General features: G+C 35.3%; 1 protein-coding gene across 5 annotated transcripts; it reads left to right on the forward strand.

The window, feature by feature from the left end:
• Positions 1–3,676: 3,676 nt before the first annotated feature.
• LOC114718014 (uncharacterized) lies at positions 3,677–16,853 on the forward strand. 5 transcript variants are annotated; one of them, XM_028903257.1, is made up of 13 exons: positions 3,677–3,907; positions 4,621–4,895; positions 4,981–5,086; positions 5,339–5,428; positions 5,833–5,964; positions 7,272–7,457; positions 8,429–8,560; positions 13,174–13,676; positions 14,652–14,751; positions 14,843–14,905; positions 15,460–15,552; positions 15,631–15,750; positions 16,075–16,853. In XM_028903257.1, the coding sequence occupies exons 2-13, from the start codon at positions 4,858–4,860 to the stop codon at positions 16,402–16,404; spliced, it is 1,893 nt and encodes a 630-aa protein (XP_028759090.1). In that variant the 5' UTR covers positions 3,677–3,907; positions 4,621–4,857; the 3' UTR covers positions 16,405–16,853. The 5 variants fall into 5 exon arrangements, with proteins under 5 accessions (XP_028759090.1, XP_028759092.1, XP_028759093.1 ...); XM_028903259.1 differs by lacking the exon at positions 3,677–3,907 and adding an exon at positions 3,930–4,311; XM_028903260.1 differs by lacking the exon at positions 3,677–3,907 and having other exon boundaries at positions 3,931–4,895; positions 14,846–14,905.
• The last annotated feature ends 715 nt before the right edge of the window (positions 16,854–17,568 follow it).

The following is a 17,568-nucleotide window of genomic DNA, read 5'->3' on the forward strand; positions in this document are numbered from 1 at the left end:
ACACTAATGGTTTAATGCATTTTCAAACTCTCAAAAGTTGGTTTTCAGAGCGATGGGCTGGCTGAATCTTTTGGGCAGAAGTTGGTTAGTTTAAAAGGAGATCCAAACAATCATTTCTAGATAAATAAGCCATAAAAATCAGTTTCACGTTTTCCTATATGCTTTTACCATTTGAAACGCCAATCCAAACATGGCCAAAGATGCTGCACGCCTGCAAAGAGTGATGAGGTAGCATTTTAGAAAAGAGCCCATTTTTAAGTAAAAGAGTAATATTATAAAAAAAATTTAAATAAAATTTTTTATATTTATTATATTAAGTTTTCCATAATTAAAAATCTTGACATAATGAAAATAACAAACTAAAAGAGTATATCTCGTTTAAAAATAGGAAAAATGACACTGAGATCCTATGGAACACAAAATACTATAAAAAGATCAAAAAAAAATTGGTAATGAATCTGAAATCCTAAAGGGACTTGAGTGCAATTTAGTAAAGTGTAAAAAGACTTCTCTATCCCAGTTGAGATGCATCCAAGGTAACTGAAAATTACTTTGTTCTTCAGTCTGAAAATCGCCACACTTTACACAGAAAGCAAAAAAGAAAAAACCTAAACTTCATTATTTTTCTTCCCCATTCCCATATGAAAATCTCATCCACTCCGCCCATATCAACCATTGGCAAAAATCACTTATGTTTTTGGTTTGATGTATGCTTGGTTATTTAAGTTGGGGTTTTATTATAGGTGGGTAAGGTGATGTTGGATGTTCTATTTTTAGGTATATTGTGGAGGGTTGAAGGTGCACTTACTTTGTTTGGGCATAGTTCGGTGGGAATTGATAAGGAAGATGAAGGTTGGTGTGGCTATAAACCCTATTGCGAAACAAGAAAATATGTTGTCAATATGAGTCGCGATAATTGTCAATATAGCTCATTGACTTGTTAATGATACCTATGTTGTGTAGATTTACGTCAAATGATATTGTTAAATTTTTGACACAAAGGCCATAACCTTCTATGCCTTTGACTCGTTGGTAGAGGATACAAAAAGAAGAAAAAGAGGCAATGAAGAAGGATGGGTAGCCACATAAGGCAAAAGAAAAAAAAAAGGTTAAAAAAAAGGCCACTTTGAACCTGGACAAGACAAATGATGGCAAAATGATTTTTTTGCAAATAGAAGTGACTTTTTTTTTTTTGTAAATGTCACAATACACACAAATAATTAGTTTGATATTAAATACATGCCATTGTATTTTTTTAATGTGTTGTGAAATCAGTATAATTACATGTGTATGAAGTTGTAAATAAAAGTTGGCTATATATTATATTTTGATGCATAATCAGTTGTCATTATCTGCACCCTGCATTTTTAATATATCCTTCATCACTTGTTACTAATTGCACTATCAGTTGTCAATTTACGTGTTGATATAAATTTAAAAAAATGTGATTTCAAGTTACATAATATCATACGACATCATATAATATCGTCAATTCATCTAAACTAATATATTTTGGTTATAATGTGATATAAAATTGTTATTAAAAGTCAATCATCATTAATATGAAGTTATGAAATCACTTGTCATGAACAACATATTCACTTATTACTGGTTTCAATGTGACTTGTCAATAGTTACACTATCACTTGTTAATTTACTTGCTGATATAAGTTTGAAAAAATGTGAGTTCAAATTATATAACGTCCATACTGATACATGAGTTTTTTCTTTTGGCTGGCATAAGTTACTTTGTTTGTTGTGGTTTATAAGAAGGACTACTTTATCTTTACATATTGAATTTTTTTATATAATTCTTTTGGCGTTCATATTCTATCGGGGTTATATTGTTTTTTAAAAAAAAAAAAAACAAAGCAACCCAATTCTCAAAATCACATATATCAGTAGGAAAATTACCAAGTTATATGTAGACATTAACAATTGATGCAAGAAGCATTGATTTAAATTTGCAATTCTATTGTATTTTATTTAAAAATAGAATTATTATATCGTTTTATATCATGTTATCATCAGAATGTATTACTGAAATTTATGTTAATTAAACGGTATGTTTTCAAAACTTAAACAGATTCTCAATGATGTTATTGACAAGTCGCAATGTCACCATTAACAAGTAAGGTATCGTTGATGACAAGTGATTTGATAATTTTATATTAGTGATGATTGACTTTTAATAATGACTCTATATTATTATAAAAAGTGAATTAGTTTTGAGAAATTGGTGATATTGTATGACTTTGTATAGCATCATGTAACATAAAATCACATTTTTTTCAATTTATATTAGTACGTAAATTGACAACTGATAGTGCAGCAAGTGATAAGTGATAAAGGTGCATTGATAATGAAGGGTGCCGATAATGACAACTGATTATACATCATAATGTAATATATAGCTAACTTTTATTTACAATTTCATACACATGTAATTACACTAATTTCACAACCCATTAAAAAATACAATTGCATATATCTAATATTAATCTAATTGTTTGTGTATTGTGACATTTACAAAAAATATTATTTCTATTTACAAAAAAATTCTTCTACCCAACCTTTTTCATTGCATCTTCTTCCTTCTTTTGTAATATCTCCTAACAAACAAAAGCATAGAAAGTCATGGTCTTTGTATCAAAAATTTAACAATACCATTTAATGTAAATTTGCACAGCACAAGTCAAGCAGCTATATTAACAATTATCACGACTCATATTGACAATATATTTTCCTGTTTCGCAATAAGGGTTTTTGGCCACGCCAGCCTTCATCTTCTTCATCAATTCTGATTGAATCATGCCCAGACAAAGCAAGCCCATCTTCAACTCCCCATAATATACGTAAAAACAGAACACTTATCATCACCCTACCTACCTATAATAAAACTCCAACTTAAATGACCAAGCACACACAAAACCAAAAACATAAGGGATTTTTGCTAATAATTGATATGGGTGGAGTGGATGAGATTTTAAAATGGGAATGGGGACGAAACATAATGAAGTTTATGTTTTTTTTCCTTTTGCTTTCTATGTATAGAGTGACGACGGAAAACAGAGCAACTTTCATTTACTTTGGGTGCATCTCACTAGGGGCAAAGAAGTCTTTTTACACTTTACTAAATAGCACTTAAGTTCTTTTGAGACTTCACATTTATTACCAAATTTTTTGGGACTTTTTGCAGCATTTTGTATTGGGAAAACCATATTGAAGGTACCTATACTTTCTCTCAATTTTTAATTTGGTACCTATGTGTTTTTTTCCTTTTAATTAAACATTTAATTTTATCTTTTTAACAACATTAGCTCTTATAACTTTGTTCTATTGATATTTTTAGTCTCTACATAAGGATTAATGATGTTAATAGAACAAAATTAAAGATTTAGTTAAGAACAAAAAACACATAGGTACCAAATTGAAAATTAAAAAAAGTATAAGTACCTCCAATATAATTTTCCTTTTGTATTTTATGGGACCTTAGTGTTATTTTCCTTTAGAAAGATTGCACAATTTTATTTTATTACAATTTACAAGACTGATTTGAGAGTAATGAAATTTAAATAAGTAATTTATTTTTCTGGGATTTTCTCGGAATATGATATTCAATTCATTACATTCTTCCCTCCTGTCCTTCCTGCAATTCGCTGCTTGAAAATTGAAATCTCACTTAACTCTCGCTATTGCGCTTAACTGCTTCTTTGTTGTCTTCCAACACTTCTGGCTTCTGCTTTCACTATCCACCTGAAGCATTGCAGAAAGCATCCGACGCCAAGTTGAAGCCTTCAACGCGAAGTTCAAGATTTGACTCACACCGTCACACGAGCGCCTGAATCAGCTAGAGCTCTGTATTGAGTTCTTTGTACTGAACCTACAGTCCAAGCGCTGATTAACGGTTTGTTATTTCTTCTCTTACATTTCTACGGACCTCTTCACCCCTTGTTTTGCCCCTCTTGGTCGGACAAGAGTCCTCTCGAAAAATGGCTTTTCACTTCTTTAAACCGATTAAAAGCAAGCAAATGCATTGAACTAGACTCGGGGACGCTTGATGCATTTTGTTATTGATCTAAACTTGGCGACGCGCTTGAGTCTAGAAGTATTTTGTTTAATACTGTTCATAACCTCACTTTTTACAATAGACGGAGACCCATTGCTTTTTCAGTTATGACGTGAGGTTCGTGTGTACTCAGGTTCATGCGCCAAAAACTCTTCTGACCTTGAAAAGATGGGAAATTGTCGGTGGCTTATTCGTATTGGAAACTTTTTACTTTCTTTAGGGGATGGGGTCGGGAGCTACAGGTGCCCCGCTTTTTCTTGCCTTTTTTATCTTTAATTACCGAGTGCTTTATCGATGACTGGACTTGCGACAAAAATTCATTGCTTTTTCTTAACTCTAAATTTCATGAAGAGTTAACTTTCCCCTTAACCTCTTCTTCTACTCCTTTAATTTTTTTGCCCCCTTTTTCCTTTCAAAGTTTTCTGGACGGAAATTAATTTGAAAGGAAAGTTTGACAAGGCGCACTATCGTCTTGATAATACGTGGGTGTTTGTATTGAAAATGACAGGGAGCTGTGCATTCATGAGTTTGTTCTTACTACTTGGTCACAGGTGTTACAGTTCTTCACCTATTTTACATTCTCTATCTTGAGATCATTGAAGACAAACCTTTTAATAGAACTTCCGAGTGCAAAATACAGGCTTCACTGCAACTATGATGCCTGAAACGAATATGCAAAATCTATAATTACTTATTGCGCATGGGCTTACTTTGGGAACTTGACAACAATTTGACGAGGTTTGTGGAGAGGTTGTGCACTATTGAATGACAAATACAGTAATCGCAGGATGTGTGACTCATTGGTTATGCCGTCTGCGCTGAGACGGTAAGGGGAGGGGAGCGTTGCCTATACGTGTGCTCTGAACTATCTTCCTTTTAACCAATACTCACATATAATTTTATTTTCACAGAAGCGATTCTTCATCTGAATATTCACGTCTTGGCGCAAGTTATTGTGATTCAGAATTTCAGGCTGATGTTCTGAGTGAGCTTCATTGTGGTGACATATCCATAAGGGTAAGTTGGATAGCGGGGCTTCCTTACAATGATTTCATAGTAAGAACCTATAGAATAATAGCTGGAACAAATTTTGGCACCAAATACTTGCCTTTTTGTTGATTGATATATTCACTATTTTTTTTCCTGCTCATTGGCTTCAATTCAAAGTTAATCAAAGATTCTCCATATTTTATTGCTGTGACTGATTTTTTTTCCCCAACGGTAATATAGTGATGATTCTTATGAGTTGTTTTAAATGTAATCTTTAAGGTGAGAAGTGTTACGGAAGAGACAGAAAGAAATTTGTCACATGAACAAGGAAACAGTGCTGCTCTCAGCAGATTTCAACTTGAACAGGATGTGAGTTTTCTTTGTGCTGACTCATCTTGAGCGTGTTACTTGTTTCTTGTGGGAAAAAAATGGTAAAGGAACTGGATGATTTTTCATGGACCTTGCAAGATGATATTGGCCTCCCTTGTTACTGATTGAAATTACTTTCAACTTCCCATGATCTCTCTCTCTCTCTCTCACTCACACGAACACACGTAGAGGGAGGCATGCCTCACGCACATAGGCATCACATTTCCCTTGGTATGGTATGGAGAATTTCCTATTTGATTTTGATGAATCACAATTTTTATAGTTTTGGTCGTCATATGACTAATTTGGTGGCTGTCAGTAGGCATTTTATGCTTTTAATAACACATATAGGTTTATACAGCCAAATATCTTAGCTATCTTATAGTTGTTAACCCCTAATTTAGAATTTGACATCTCTACAGGTGCAACAATTAGAAAACCAGCTACTAGAAGAGGTGGAACTTCATGCATTCCTTGAAAATGTACTCGAGAGAAATGTCATCAGATTTTCTGGTCCAGCAAATCTCCCTCATCATGTATGTCCTTTTTTACCCCCAAAATATGGTGTCATATGTCCTGATTTAATGGGATGTGATACTAATGCACTTTAAAGTTCTATTTGCTCTTTTCCCACAAGGGAAAAAACTTATGTAGGTTCTTGGACTTCCCATAGGAATAGCTAGATTATCATCTTATAAACTATCAGCAATCCAAAATATTTTGCTTTTGAAGAGGATGAAGGCTAAAAGTAGAAACTTATTATTATCATTATTACTATTATTATTTTTAATGTCTTTGGTAACTTAATTTCATGTTGACGTTTCGCCTTGTCGTTGCCTTTTTTCCGATCCTGTCAGAGAGACATTTATTAACATAAATAGTGACATTTGATATTGTTGTAGATGTCCGTTTTTCCCCTTAGATTTAAATTAATATTTTGTTGGTTATGCTGCCTTCTATTTTGGTATGCTCTATTGTTGTATGCATGTTTTCAAATCAGGCTTGAGGTTCAAGAGACTTGAGTAGAACTCTTCAAATTTCTTTTGCTTGTGGCTAGAGATGTAATCCCTTTTTTTTGTTTCCTTGTTTTTTTTTGAAGAAGATGATTACATTACATACTTATTTGATTGATTAGAGATTTGTCTATGCTTGAAGGATGATACTCGATCGGACCTCAAATAAAAAATGTAGATTCTGTGACTTGTAGGAGAAATTTAAATCACTAGATTGATAGAAAAGGCAAATTTGAGTGTTGAAGGAGTGAGTTGGGTTTGATAAACTGGTAGACTTTTCTGGCCAGTTTTTTTTTTGGTCAAAAGTTCTGGCCAGTGTTTAAGATGCTTAATTATGAAATTTGTAAAACGATTCTAGCACAAGCTTTTCAGTGTGTGGCTGTAAGACAAGATTACGAAGAATAAGATGTGATTCCAGTAAAATGGCCTTTTGCTGTGAAAAGAGAAAGGTGAAAACATGCTGCACAAAATAACTACGTTTTGTAGTGCATGAGTACTAGCAATGCTTATCAGCAATTTAAACAATATTGATAAGCGCAAGAGGATTTTTGTCTGTGCATCTTCTTGAAACGCTCTATGTGGGGGGCTAGGGTTGGGAAGCTTGGAACCAATTGTACTCTTAAAGCTAAGAAAGGATACATATGATAATTTATGACAAAAAAGGTTTTTACTGAATATTCACAACTTTAGCTCGAATGAATGCTTCATTCTCCAGCCATTAAGCATTTGTATTCATATTAAATTACAGGCATGCAAAGTCTTGCTTTTCCCATTAATCTCTATTGTAGTATGAATTTGTGTTGTGGTGCGTTTCATTATTTTTTCTTTAGGTCCAAGGGCTTCTCTCAGATATTGCTCAACTGGAAAGTACAATCTCAAAACTTGAAAATGAGATGGTATCTTTACATTTCCAACTCAGTCAAGAAAGAAATGAACGGAGACTTGTGGAGTATCGTTTGAGACATTTACCTTCTCAATTAACATTTCTTTGTTCGTCAGAAATTTTGAGTACGCCGGTATGGATTTTTTCTTTGTTATTGTTGTTCAGTGTATCAAAACTCAAAACATATTGCTGCTGCCCATAATAAAGGAGCTGGGTTAGATGTAACTCCGATTGAGCATTTTAAACCGTGTCAGTACCAAAAAAATGTGAGCTGTATGATTCAACTCAATTGGTATCCCAAAAATTTGTGAGTTGTATGATTGAACTGGGGTCAGACACTAAGCTATTTAATTTCTCTTATTTAGGTTAAAAAAACATGTGTTAGTACGCATCTGTAACTATTCTTACATGTGATATCATGCACCATGTGAGAGATTATAGTATAAACTATGAACTTTACTTGACAACTTAAGCTTTTGTTTGTTGCCAAGGTAGCATGTTTAGCTTTTGAGTTCAAGTGATTCTTAACACATACATGCACAAACATGCGTAGGGTTTTATTATATTGTAGAAAGCCAATTGTTGAGCCATTGAACCAAATGTTATCTTTTATTTTTTGTGGCCTGAAGTGGTTGGACTGACCATGAAGTGTAATTTCTGCAATTAATTGATGTTACTATTTCGATAACTTACCTACTTAGTATATGTTTGGAAAAACCAACCCTTATTTCTTAGTTTTAGAGAAAGCATAATGTCAATCCTGATTTTCTGATTTTTTTTATAAATATTTTTTGGTATTTCAATTTCTTATGCATTTCCATGCAACAAGAAGCCTCATCCTATTGAGGACGACTATGTGAACCACACAATGCCATTGTGTTTTATTAACAATGAATTCTCTATTTAACTTGTTGGGGAAAACTGAAACACATTTTCTGTTGACTTTGTTCCATTTCAAGTGAAAATAATCTTAAAAAAAAATGATATGAGACCAATTTGCAGTGCAGTTTTACATAATGAACTAGTGATGAGTTATTTATTGTTATGAGAAAATACCTTGCTAAAATGATTCCTTTTGTCCATAAATCTTCATTGTTTTTGCAGATGTCATATTCTTTAAGGTCTTCAAAGCAATTTGATTGTGAAGGACTTCAGCTTGCTGAAAGGTGCTTTGACCAAGTGCAAAAAGCTCAGTCATCCAAGCATTCTTGTGAAGGAGAAGAGCCAATGATGGAGGTACCATCCATGTTCGACATGATATGAAAAAGTCTAGTTCTTCCTTAAAAGCAGAACATGTTCACCATATAAACATAAGATACTAGTAGTATTCTTCAGTACTATATATGCAATATTGAGAAATAATTAGTTTCTGAGGGTGATATTCTGATCTTATTCTCATTTTCTTGTGTTCTTGGCAGATTTGACTGTCAGTACTCTTTTGTATACATCTGTTGATTAAGAAAATATAATTCAGTTAGAGAAGTAATGATTAGAGAATATAACCAATAATGAATAGGAGGATTGCCTTGAAATGAGTTCATTGATGCATGACATGATCAGTGGATCTGTTAAATACTAAGCTCGGGGTTGTTGGTATGGCAATTAGCTTTCTAATACTTCGTTTCTTATGTTTGATGTATGAGAAGTCCATATTTAATTGCCTGAAATGTTCAGTCTACATATTAAGCTACAAGTGCCGGGTAATGCTATAGTTGATCATTGATCAAGTTTTCTTAACATATAAGGAACAATTCAGGGATGTATTTCTATTTCTCTAGTTAGCATTGTTAAAACTCTTCTTTGTCCTTGGTAATGAACATATTATGAATATCTTTGATTTGCCTCCTAGTCTAATGCACTTATTTTAGTTACACGATTCTCCCCTAATGATCAAGTAAGTTTTACTTGATCCCTATTTTTTAAAGGGTAAAGGTGGAAATATACCTATAAACTTATACCCAATGCATGCCAAAACCATATACTTTTCTTGGGTGCAAATCTTCCTATGCAAGTTCAAAATCAATGCAATAATGGACCACTATTAAAACAACCTAATGATCGTTACTTTTGGTAGTGGGGCCCACAATATTTTTATGAAAATACCAAAATTACCCTAACTTAGAAGAAATGCCCTTTTCTCTCCCAACCTCTTGATTCACTCTGAATAAGAAGCAAAGTCATTCACCTTAATCTATTGCCTCTCCCTTCTCTCCCAACCTCCCTATTCGAACTTGTGCCCCAGCTAGTGAGATCAATATGCCATGGCCAACAAATCCCAAGTTTGATGGTAGACTTTGGCGTGGCGTGAGGGAAGAAGGACAATAAAGCAGCCACGCCTCACACCAATCGAGATTTGAGACGCCAAAATATTGACAATGGCATCAAGATCTAAGACGACAAGCCATTGCCACTTCGATTTTTGCTGGAGGTCAAAGAACATAGTCTACTATCATCGTTATTGTTGCTGCATCCCGACGATCTGAAATCCTAGCAATATAGTGATGACTCTATGTGATGATTTGAAATCCCATGTGTCGTTGCATCCTGCTGATATGAAATCCCAACTGGTTTTGGTTTGGGTTCAGCTTATCTTTGTTAAAGGTTAAATCTTTAATAGTGAAGGGTTTGAGTGGTGGCTTAAGGATCAAGTGGAGACTGAAGCAAGTAGGTGTGGTGGTCAGAGATTGAGGATCAGGGTTGAGGAATAAAAGGTGCTAAGAAGATGGAATTGGAGTGTATTTGCTTTTATCTTTGCCTTCATTAAAGCAATGATTTGTCCACTAGTGCCCCTCTACTATGCGATTTCATGACAATAAATTTGTGGGCAAGCTTTTTATCTTTCAGGTTTCAGCTTTCAACTGGCCCTTCTTTTCTTATATGAAGTAACAAGTCCCCAACAAATTTTTTTTTTAATTTGTAAAATCTGGTTAACGTTCAATGATGATTCTGGTTTGAATTTTTAGTTATGTTGGTGTTGATTGTGACTGTGTTGAGATCTAAATATGGATTTGACTAGGGCTTGAGATGGTTTTGGGTATCTAGAGATGAATCGAGTAGTTGGTGGATGAGTGTGTTTGAGTTGTGGGTGTTTTGGTACTTTTACTAAAATATCATAGGCCCCACCACCAAAAGTAACTGCTTTTAGGTTGTTTAATGCTGATGTCATTTTTGCATTGTCGTTGAACTTGCATAGGTAGATTTGCATCTAAGAAAAATATATGGTGTTTGGCGCACATTGGACATAAGTTTATGGGTAGATTTGCACCATTACTCTTGTTTAAAATATTATTCATGACTCTTCTTACATTTGATATATATTTCCAAAACCTCTTCTTTTTGTTGATGAAATTAACCTTCTTTTTTTTTCCCCTAGAGTAATAGGCATTTTTTTGAAAAATAAAATTACATGACCCTTCATAGAAGCTTGCAATTTATGCTATTATTCTGTATCTTTGTTGGCAGATAAACACTTTTACTTTTCAGGTTTCTTTCCCATCCATAGAATTTTTGGGACAGGATATGATTGTCTCTTTGGCTTTCATTGGTACTCTCTCTAGTGGTCTATTTTTGGAAGTTTTTCTTTCAAATATGTGGCAGCATTTAAAATCATCATTGTCAATTCCCATTTATGCATTCTATTCTCCTTAATTTTGTTTTTTGTTTCTTCTTTTTGACTCTAATTTCTTTTTGAGGAAAGCATGATGAAATATATCCTAGTGATTTTATTCATGTTATCTATGTGCACGCAATAATATTCCTGAGACCTATCTCACTAATACTTGTTATTTTTTTATTTATCAGCTCTGTGTTATTAAATTTGGCTGTAAAGTGCCAACATTAGCTGTCTGATAGAAATGGGGCTTAAGCCCAAAGGTAGACTAGGAATGCAGAACAGGTGGGATAAGGGTATTCTTGGTATTATGGTTTGACGGTTAGAGTAGAGAAGGCTATATAACGTGAGAGGTGGCTATAGAGGTATGGAATTTGTGATGAGTGAACTGGGAGGAGAGTTTTTGTGCCTCTCAAATGCATAGTGTGGTTCTGTTCTTTCTTACCTTGTAGACCTCGATATATATATATATATATATATATATATATAGGTTCTGTGTTCTATTAAAGGTGTCAGAGCCCTTCTTTCTTGGAAATGATCGGCAAAAAAGTGGAAAGCAAATTGGATGGACTCAAGTCTCGTTTGGTGCAAATGGAGCAGAATGTCGAATGCTTGACTAAGGATACTGTGACGATCATTTGCGATGTGGCTACCACGAAGTCATTGACAACTAAATTGGTTAATGAATTTCGAGCTCGTCAGTGTTCGATGGGGAAGGAAAAGCAACATGCGGCCTCCTCAGCTGCAAAGATTGTTCCTTAGGTAATCAAAATTGGACTGGTAGAGAAAATTTTAAAGCCTCTAATTATCAAAAGCTTGATCTGCCTCTGTTTCCTGGTGATGAACCTCTTGGTTAGATCCTCAAGGTGGAGCGCTACTTTAAGCTCAACAAAGTCATGAAAATGACAAGCTTGATGTTGTTGTGCTCTGTATTGAGGGACGTGTGCTTAATTGGTTCCAATGGAAAGAACTTAAATATGATTTAATTCTTTTTTTTATTTTTTATTGTCACATCTTGGGAGTTTATGCGAGATGTTAATGGCTCTTCGACATCATCAAAGTGTTGCCGAATATATTGAACACTTCAAATTACTCTTGGCAACTTTGGAAACCTATGATGAAGAGTTGCTCATCGTCGCCTTCAGGAATGGCCTGTCAATGGGGAGATCAAGGCCAACCTATGTTTGCTCCGTCTATGTACACTCTCGGAATACATGGATATGGTGCTTCAAATTGAGGAGCGCAACTGGGTCTTAGTCCATTGTCTAGTGCCCCATGATATTGGGTCGGATTGGGTCTGGTTTGAAGACAAGGAAACGGGTAGTCAAGTCTATCCTACTCGATTTCACTCTCAATCAGACTTGTCCAAAACCACTCTAACGCCTGTGTCTTCTTTGTTCTTGACTAAGCTGCCAGCCTTGACTACAACAATCGATGCAATGAAGGTCACCATTCTAGTCACTTATTCAGGCAAAGCCAACTCTAAGAGGCTTATTGATGCTGAAATCGACTAACCGTCATGATGCAAGAACAAACAATTGCAGGTATTGATTCTTTCAGAAAACCCACCAATGAGGGAGAGGGGCATCGTGAACCAAGATAACCAATGAACACTTCCAGAATTGGCGCCTTATTCAGCTATGGCATCCTCCTCTTGACCTTGAGGACAGGTCAATCTCGGGGGGGTAATGTTGGAAAGGGGCCTTAAGCCCAAAGATAGAATAGGAATGCAGAACAGGTGGGATAAGGGTATTCTTGGTATTATGGTTTGACAGTTAGAGTAGAGAAGGTTATATAACGTGAGAGGTGGGTGTAGAAAGGCATGGAAATTGAGATGAGTGAATTGTGAGTAGAGTTTCTATGCCTCTTGAATGCACAGTGTGGTTCTGTTCTTTCGTAGCTTGTAGACCTCCATTAGATGTACACTCTGTGGAGGAGCATTTTCCATTGAATCATACATATATCCAGCTTATGTGTTCCATTACTGTCCTGATAACATTTTTGTTTCTTTGCTTCTCAATTTTGCCCCGTGCTTTTTTTCTGTTTATACCTTCAAGCCTCTAGATTCTGAGTTATCTTATTTTCCTCTGATGGAGTTGGAGTCTTATTTTGTGAATTAATTAGTCTACATGTACAAGCAAATGAGGTAGTGCTGTTGAAGCAATTGGAGCTTTTATAATATGGCCCAACTTGACTTCAGCTTCTGATGGTTGTCTTGACATGTTCTGTTTTGCATCAGAATGCAGTGCGCTCAGTTTTGTTTTGCTGTGAAAAAAATGAATCTACAAAGATAGATGGCAAATATTGTCAGCCTGCAGATTTCAGGAAGCTTCCTAAAGGGATGCCACCAAAGGAACTTTGGAATTGGCCTAATTTGTTATCAGAAGAAATGGTCAGATGTATGAAAAACATATATATCTCTCTTTCAGATTCTGGTATATCTATGAAGTCATTTATAGAAGACAGTCAGTACTCAACTCAGTCACCATGCGAACATCTTCCTAATTCATTGAGGTGGTCATCATCTGAGCACTCAACATCCTCATCATGGGTGCAGAGCCCACTAGTTGATGTAAAGGATTGTGATGTATTGGCTTCTGGGAATGCCTGTGATCCCTATCATGTTCGTGGTAAATTGAGTTGGGCTGATATTGGAAGTTATGGATCAGCAATTGAAGTATCTTGGATGTCAGTGGGAAAAAAGCAATTAGAGTATGCTGCTGGGGCACTCCGGAGGTTTAGGTAAATTTTTTTGTCATTTTTTTTAATAAATATCTTTTGCAGATTGAGATCAATCCCATTATTTTTGTCTGATTTATATTTGTTTCCTTTTTTTTTTTTTTTGGTTTTTTGGGTCCTTGGTATTTTGGGAATTTACTAGGTTTCCTTATTTGTTATTTGATTGATCTTTTATCTATACCCTGTTATTGTTGAGTGAAAGGGTTATGGGTTCAGATTCATTTCCCTTGTATTCAGAGCCAAGTTCCAAACCAAAGAAATTTCCATGGTAGATGAAAGTATGAAATCAACCATTCCCTCCTTTGTCAGCTCCTGTTTTTAGTGGTCCTGGTGCTTTACAGACCACCCAACACAGATTAAATATCAATAATTTCAGGGACGGTCACAATCAGTCCTGCTGGTTTTAAAAGGAAAAAGGGCGAAATTGATCATCTCAATGGTGCAAAAGCAAAACCAAATGAGCTTGTTTTTTTTCTATGTGGGTGGCTGAAATTGCTTGGCTATGGCTTGGTTGACAACTCCACTGACCATTGCTTATTTTGGACATGACTCTTTCTTTTAAGTGCCTGTGCTTCATGGTCAAGGTTCACATGAAATTTGCATTGGGCACGGCAGCATGAGATTGGCTCTTCTTGCAAAAGATATACATGTTCTTCCATAATTTTTTTTTTTTTGTTTAAAGCAGATTTGAATTTGCAAGATTTGGATGGAGCTTGATTTGCTGATAGCTATGAAATTTGACCTCGTCTTCCTGAGTTTTGAACTTTGGGCATAAATTTGGAAGAAAAATTCAAACTAAATTCTGTTTGAAATTTGTACTTTCTTGCCTGATCCCTGATTTTTAAGAAATTTGAATAAATGAAGTTAAACCTGATCTTGTCTTGTTGAATTTTTTACTTTGGGTATCAATTTGAAAGAAAAGTTGAAACTGAAGTTCAAGAAAAGTTCATGTGGTTTGAATTTTGTTGTTGAGAACAGATTGCTCGTTGAACAATTGGCCAAAGCAAATCCCATCCATTTGACCTCCAGTGAGAAACTTGCCTTCTGGATCAATCTGTATAACGCATTGATCATGCATGTGGGTGCCCTTATATCTTTTATCAATTAATATTACGGCTTGATGCATGTTTTCAGAAATATATTATAGCTTTTATGTCTCTTCATTATAGCAGGCTTATTTGGCTTATGGAGTCCCAAGAAGTGACTTAAAACTCTTTTCTTTGTTGCAAAAGGTTTGATTTCTTATCTTATTCCATTCATTCTTTCCCTCTTTTTCTTGCTAGTGTTTTTCTTAATTTTGGATTCTTCAAGGGAAAGGGATGATATAGAGATTGTGTGTAATGTGTATTCTTGTTGTTCTAATCGTACTCCAGTTAATTATGTTGTTCTATTATGGCGAATGATTTTCTCCTGATGATGTGGACTTGAAAATCAGAATTATATTTGTTTGTTCGCATAAGCTTCTTGAGAACCCCTCACTTAGGCCAGATCATTCATTTCCTATGGTTTAATACTTCATGGAAAATTTCCTTTCGAATGCCAAGTTTACTTGTTTGGAGACACTAAATACTGGAATTTTAAGATTTCTGTAGCCATGATGAATTAAACATGCTTTTATATATTGGGATCTGCATATTTTTCTATGCATATCATACATTTGTAAATAATATGCATCACTTTGCCCTAGCATAATTGGTAGCATCTCAAGGCTCAAGCTATACCATGGGTCAAAAGTCATTATAGCGTAAAGTTTTAACCACCTCTCTTTCGTCTGGTTTATATACAGGCTGCATATACTGTGGGGGGTCATTCTTTCAGTGCAGCTGCAATTGAGTATGTGATTCTGAAGATGAAGCCGCCACTTCATAGGCCTCAGATAGTATGTATTTTGGCATCCCTGTTGTAAAAAAGTCCCGGCATCATTCCATGACTCAGTTTCTGTCAATTGTGTTATTAGGCATTGCTTCTTGCCGTTCAAAAGTTCAAAGTGTCAGAGGAGCAAAGGAAGTTTGCAATTGGTAACCACGAGCCTCTAGTGGCTTTTGCTCTCAGCTGCGGAATGTATTCTTCACCTGCGGTAATCCTACTGCTTAATTAGATTCAGATATACTGTCAAAATTAGCTGAATGATTAAATTCTATTCCATCGGACACTCATTTTCCTACCATGATATGAGAGGCTTGTGTTAAGTGGATATAATATATTTAACTTGTATTTGTCCTAGTTGTTGCATGATCAATTGAAAAATGAGATAAAAGAAAATGGTGAGACTCACTTGACATGTAGGTCTTGCCACTAAACCTCTCTTCAATGGATCATCCCACAGCAGTAAAAGATATACAATTCCATTTAGACGGGCGTATAACTGTGTGTGTGATGTTTGTGTAATATGTAAATGCAGGTCAGGATTTATACAGCTAAAAACGTGAGGGAAGAGCTTGAAGATGCACAGCGTGATTACATTCGTGCAGCCGTGGGAGTAAGCAGCAAGGGGAGATTGTTAGTGCCCAAAATGCTTCACTGCTTTGCCAAAAGTTTTGCGGATGATGCAAGTTTGGCAGTGTGGATATCCCATTATCTTCCTCCTTCACAAGCTGCCTTTGTGGAGCAATGCATGTCCCAGAGGCGCCAGAGCTTCCTCGGTTCACGCAACTGTGCCATACTTTCCTTTGATTCCCGTTTCCGCTATTTATTCCTCCCTGATACAGTCCCCTCCTCCACCACTCCTTGAAAGCTGAACTGAAACTACGTCACTTTGGATCAGCCAAGGACGTTTCATTTCAGAGATGGCCAGCTGGAGGCCTTTTTTTTGTTAACCCCCATCACAATGCAAAACCATGATCTTGTGAGGTTGGAATTTGAGCATGTATAGATAAAACAGGGAAAAAAAGGGTTTTTGTTTTGTTTCATGTGTTGGGGGGGGGGGGGGTTGGTTCGGCGGGGGAGTAAATCCTGCTCCCATTCACATGGAGGTTCCTGAGGGCGGGGCTTATTTATTTGAGCAAGATCCTAGTGGATCTCTTTAGTTCTTTGACGAATAAGATCCCTGGATCTGATATGAAATATTAGAATGCAGCACCTAGTGCATATTTTGCCCTTTACCCTTACGGTCATCACATCTCATGTGTTACTAATCCATGCATCATGCCTTTGGTTCCATTCGGGGTGCCATTAAATTAATTCTGAATCTCTGTTTTTTTGGGGCATTAAATTAGCTATGTCTTGAGCTCCGATCATATGCCGCTGATTTATTTCATTTTTTAAACTCGCATGGATAACAACTACAAAGTTTGCCAGAAGAAATACTGCCTCCGGTCCTTAATATAAGATTTTGTTTGACTTTTATTTTAGTCTTAAATATAAGATCCTAATATATTTTGTCTCTCATATTTATATAAATTTTTTCTAAAGTAGCCCTTCTAACAATGATAGTTTTAGTTAATACACTTTATTAGCAAGGATATTTTAGGAAAGATAATACCTATTTAGAATAAATAACTAACTCAATTTACTTTTTTAATCTTTTCAAATTAGTCAATTGGCTCTATAATTAGGACCGGAGGCAGTACATTATTTATTAGTTAACCTTACTCGAAGACGCAATTCTTAACCTTAATTCATTCCTAAGATGATAAATAGTTTCTAAAGTCCTAAGAAAATTAAAAACGGATGTTAAAATACTACTCTTTCAGGCCTAGCAAAATTATTACTCTAGTTGGGCCATGTTTCGAGTTTGCCTTATGATGCGGAACCTTTTTATAAGGTGTCTTTTTTTTTTTTGTGGGTGTTGACAACCATTTGATGCTATTGACTGACTGGGATTTAGCATTATTGGTTTCTCTATTTTATTGACTCAGTGCTTGTTTGGGATTACAATCAGACAACTCAAAAGCAT

This window comes from Neltuma alba, unplaced genomic scaffold (assembly GCF_004799145.2).
Source record: "Neltuma alba isolate B1F8T4 unplaced genomic scaffold, ASM479914v2 tig00011790_pilon, whole genome shotgun sequence".
NCBI classification, from domain to species: domain Eukaryota; kingdom Viridiplantae; phylum Streptophyta; class Magnoliopsida; order Fabales; family Fabaceae; genus Neltuma; species Neltuma alba.

Bases quoted from the DNA above. Each gene is read 5' to 3' on its own strand.
- LOC114718014 (XM_028903257.1), top strand. From the start codon at position 4,858: ATGTGTGACTCATTGGTTATGCCGTCTGCGCTGAGACG. The intron at 14,906-15,459 runs GTTTGATTTCTT...GTTTATATACAG, and splicing joins TCTTTTCTTTGTTGCAAAAG to GCTGCATATACTGTGGGGGG. The intron at 15,751-16,074 runs GTAATCCTACTG...ATGTAAATGCAG, and splicing joins GAATGTATTCTTCACCTGCG to GTCAGGATTTATACAGCTAA.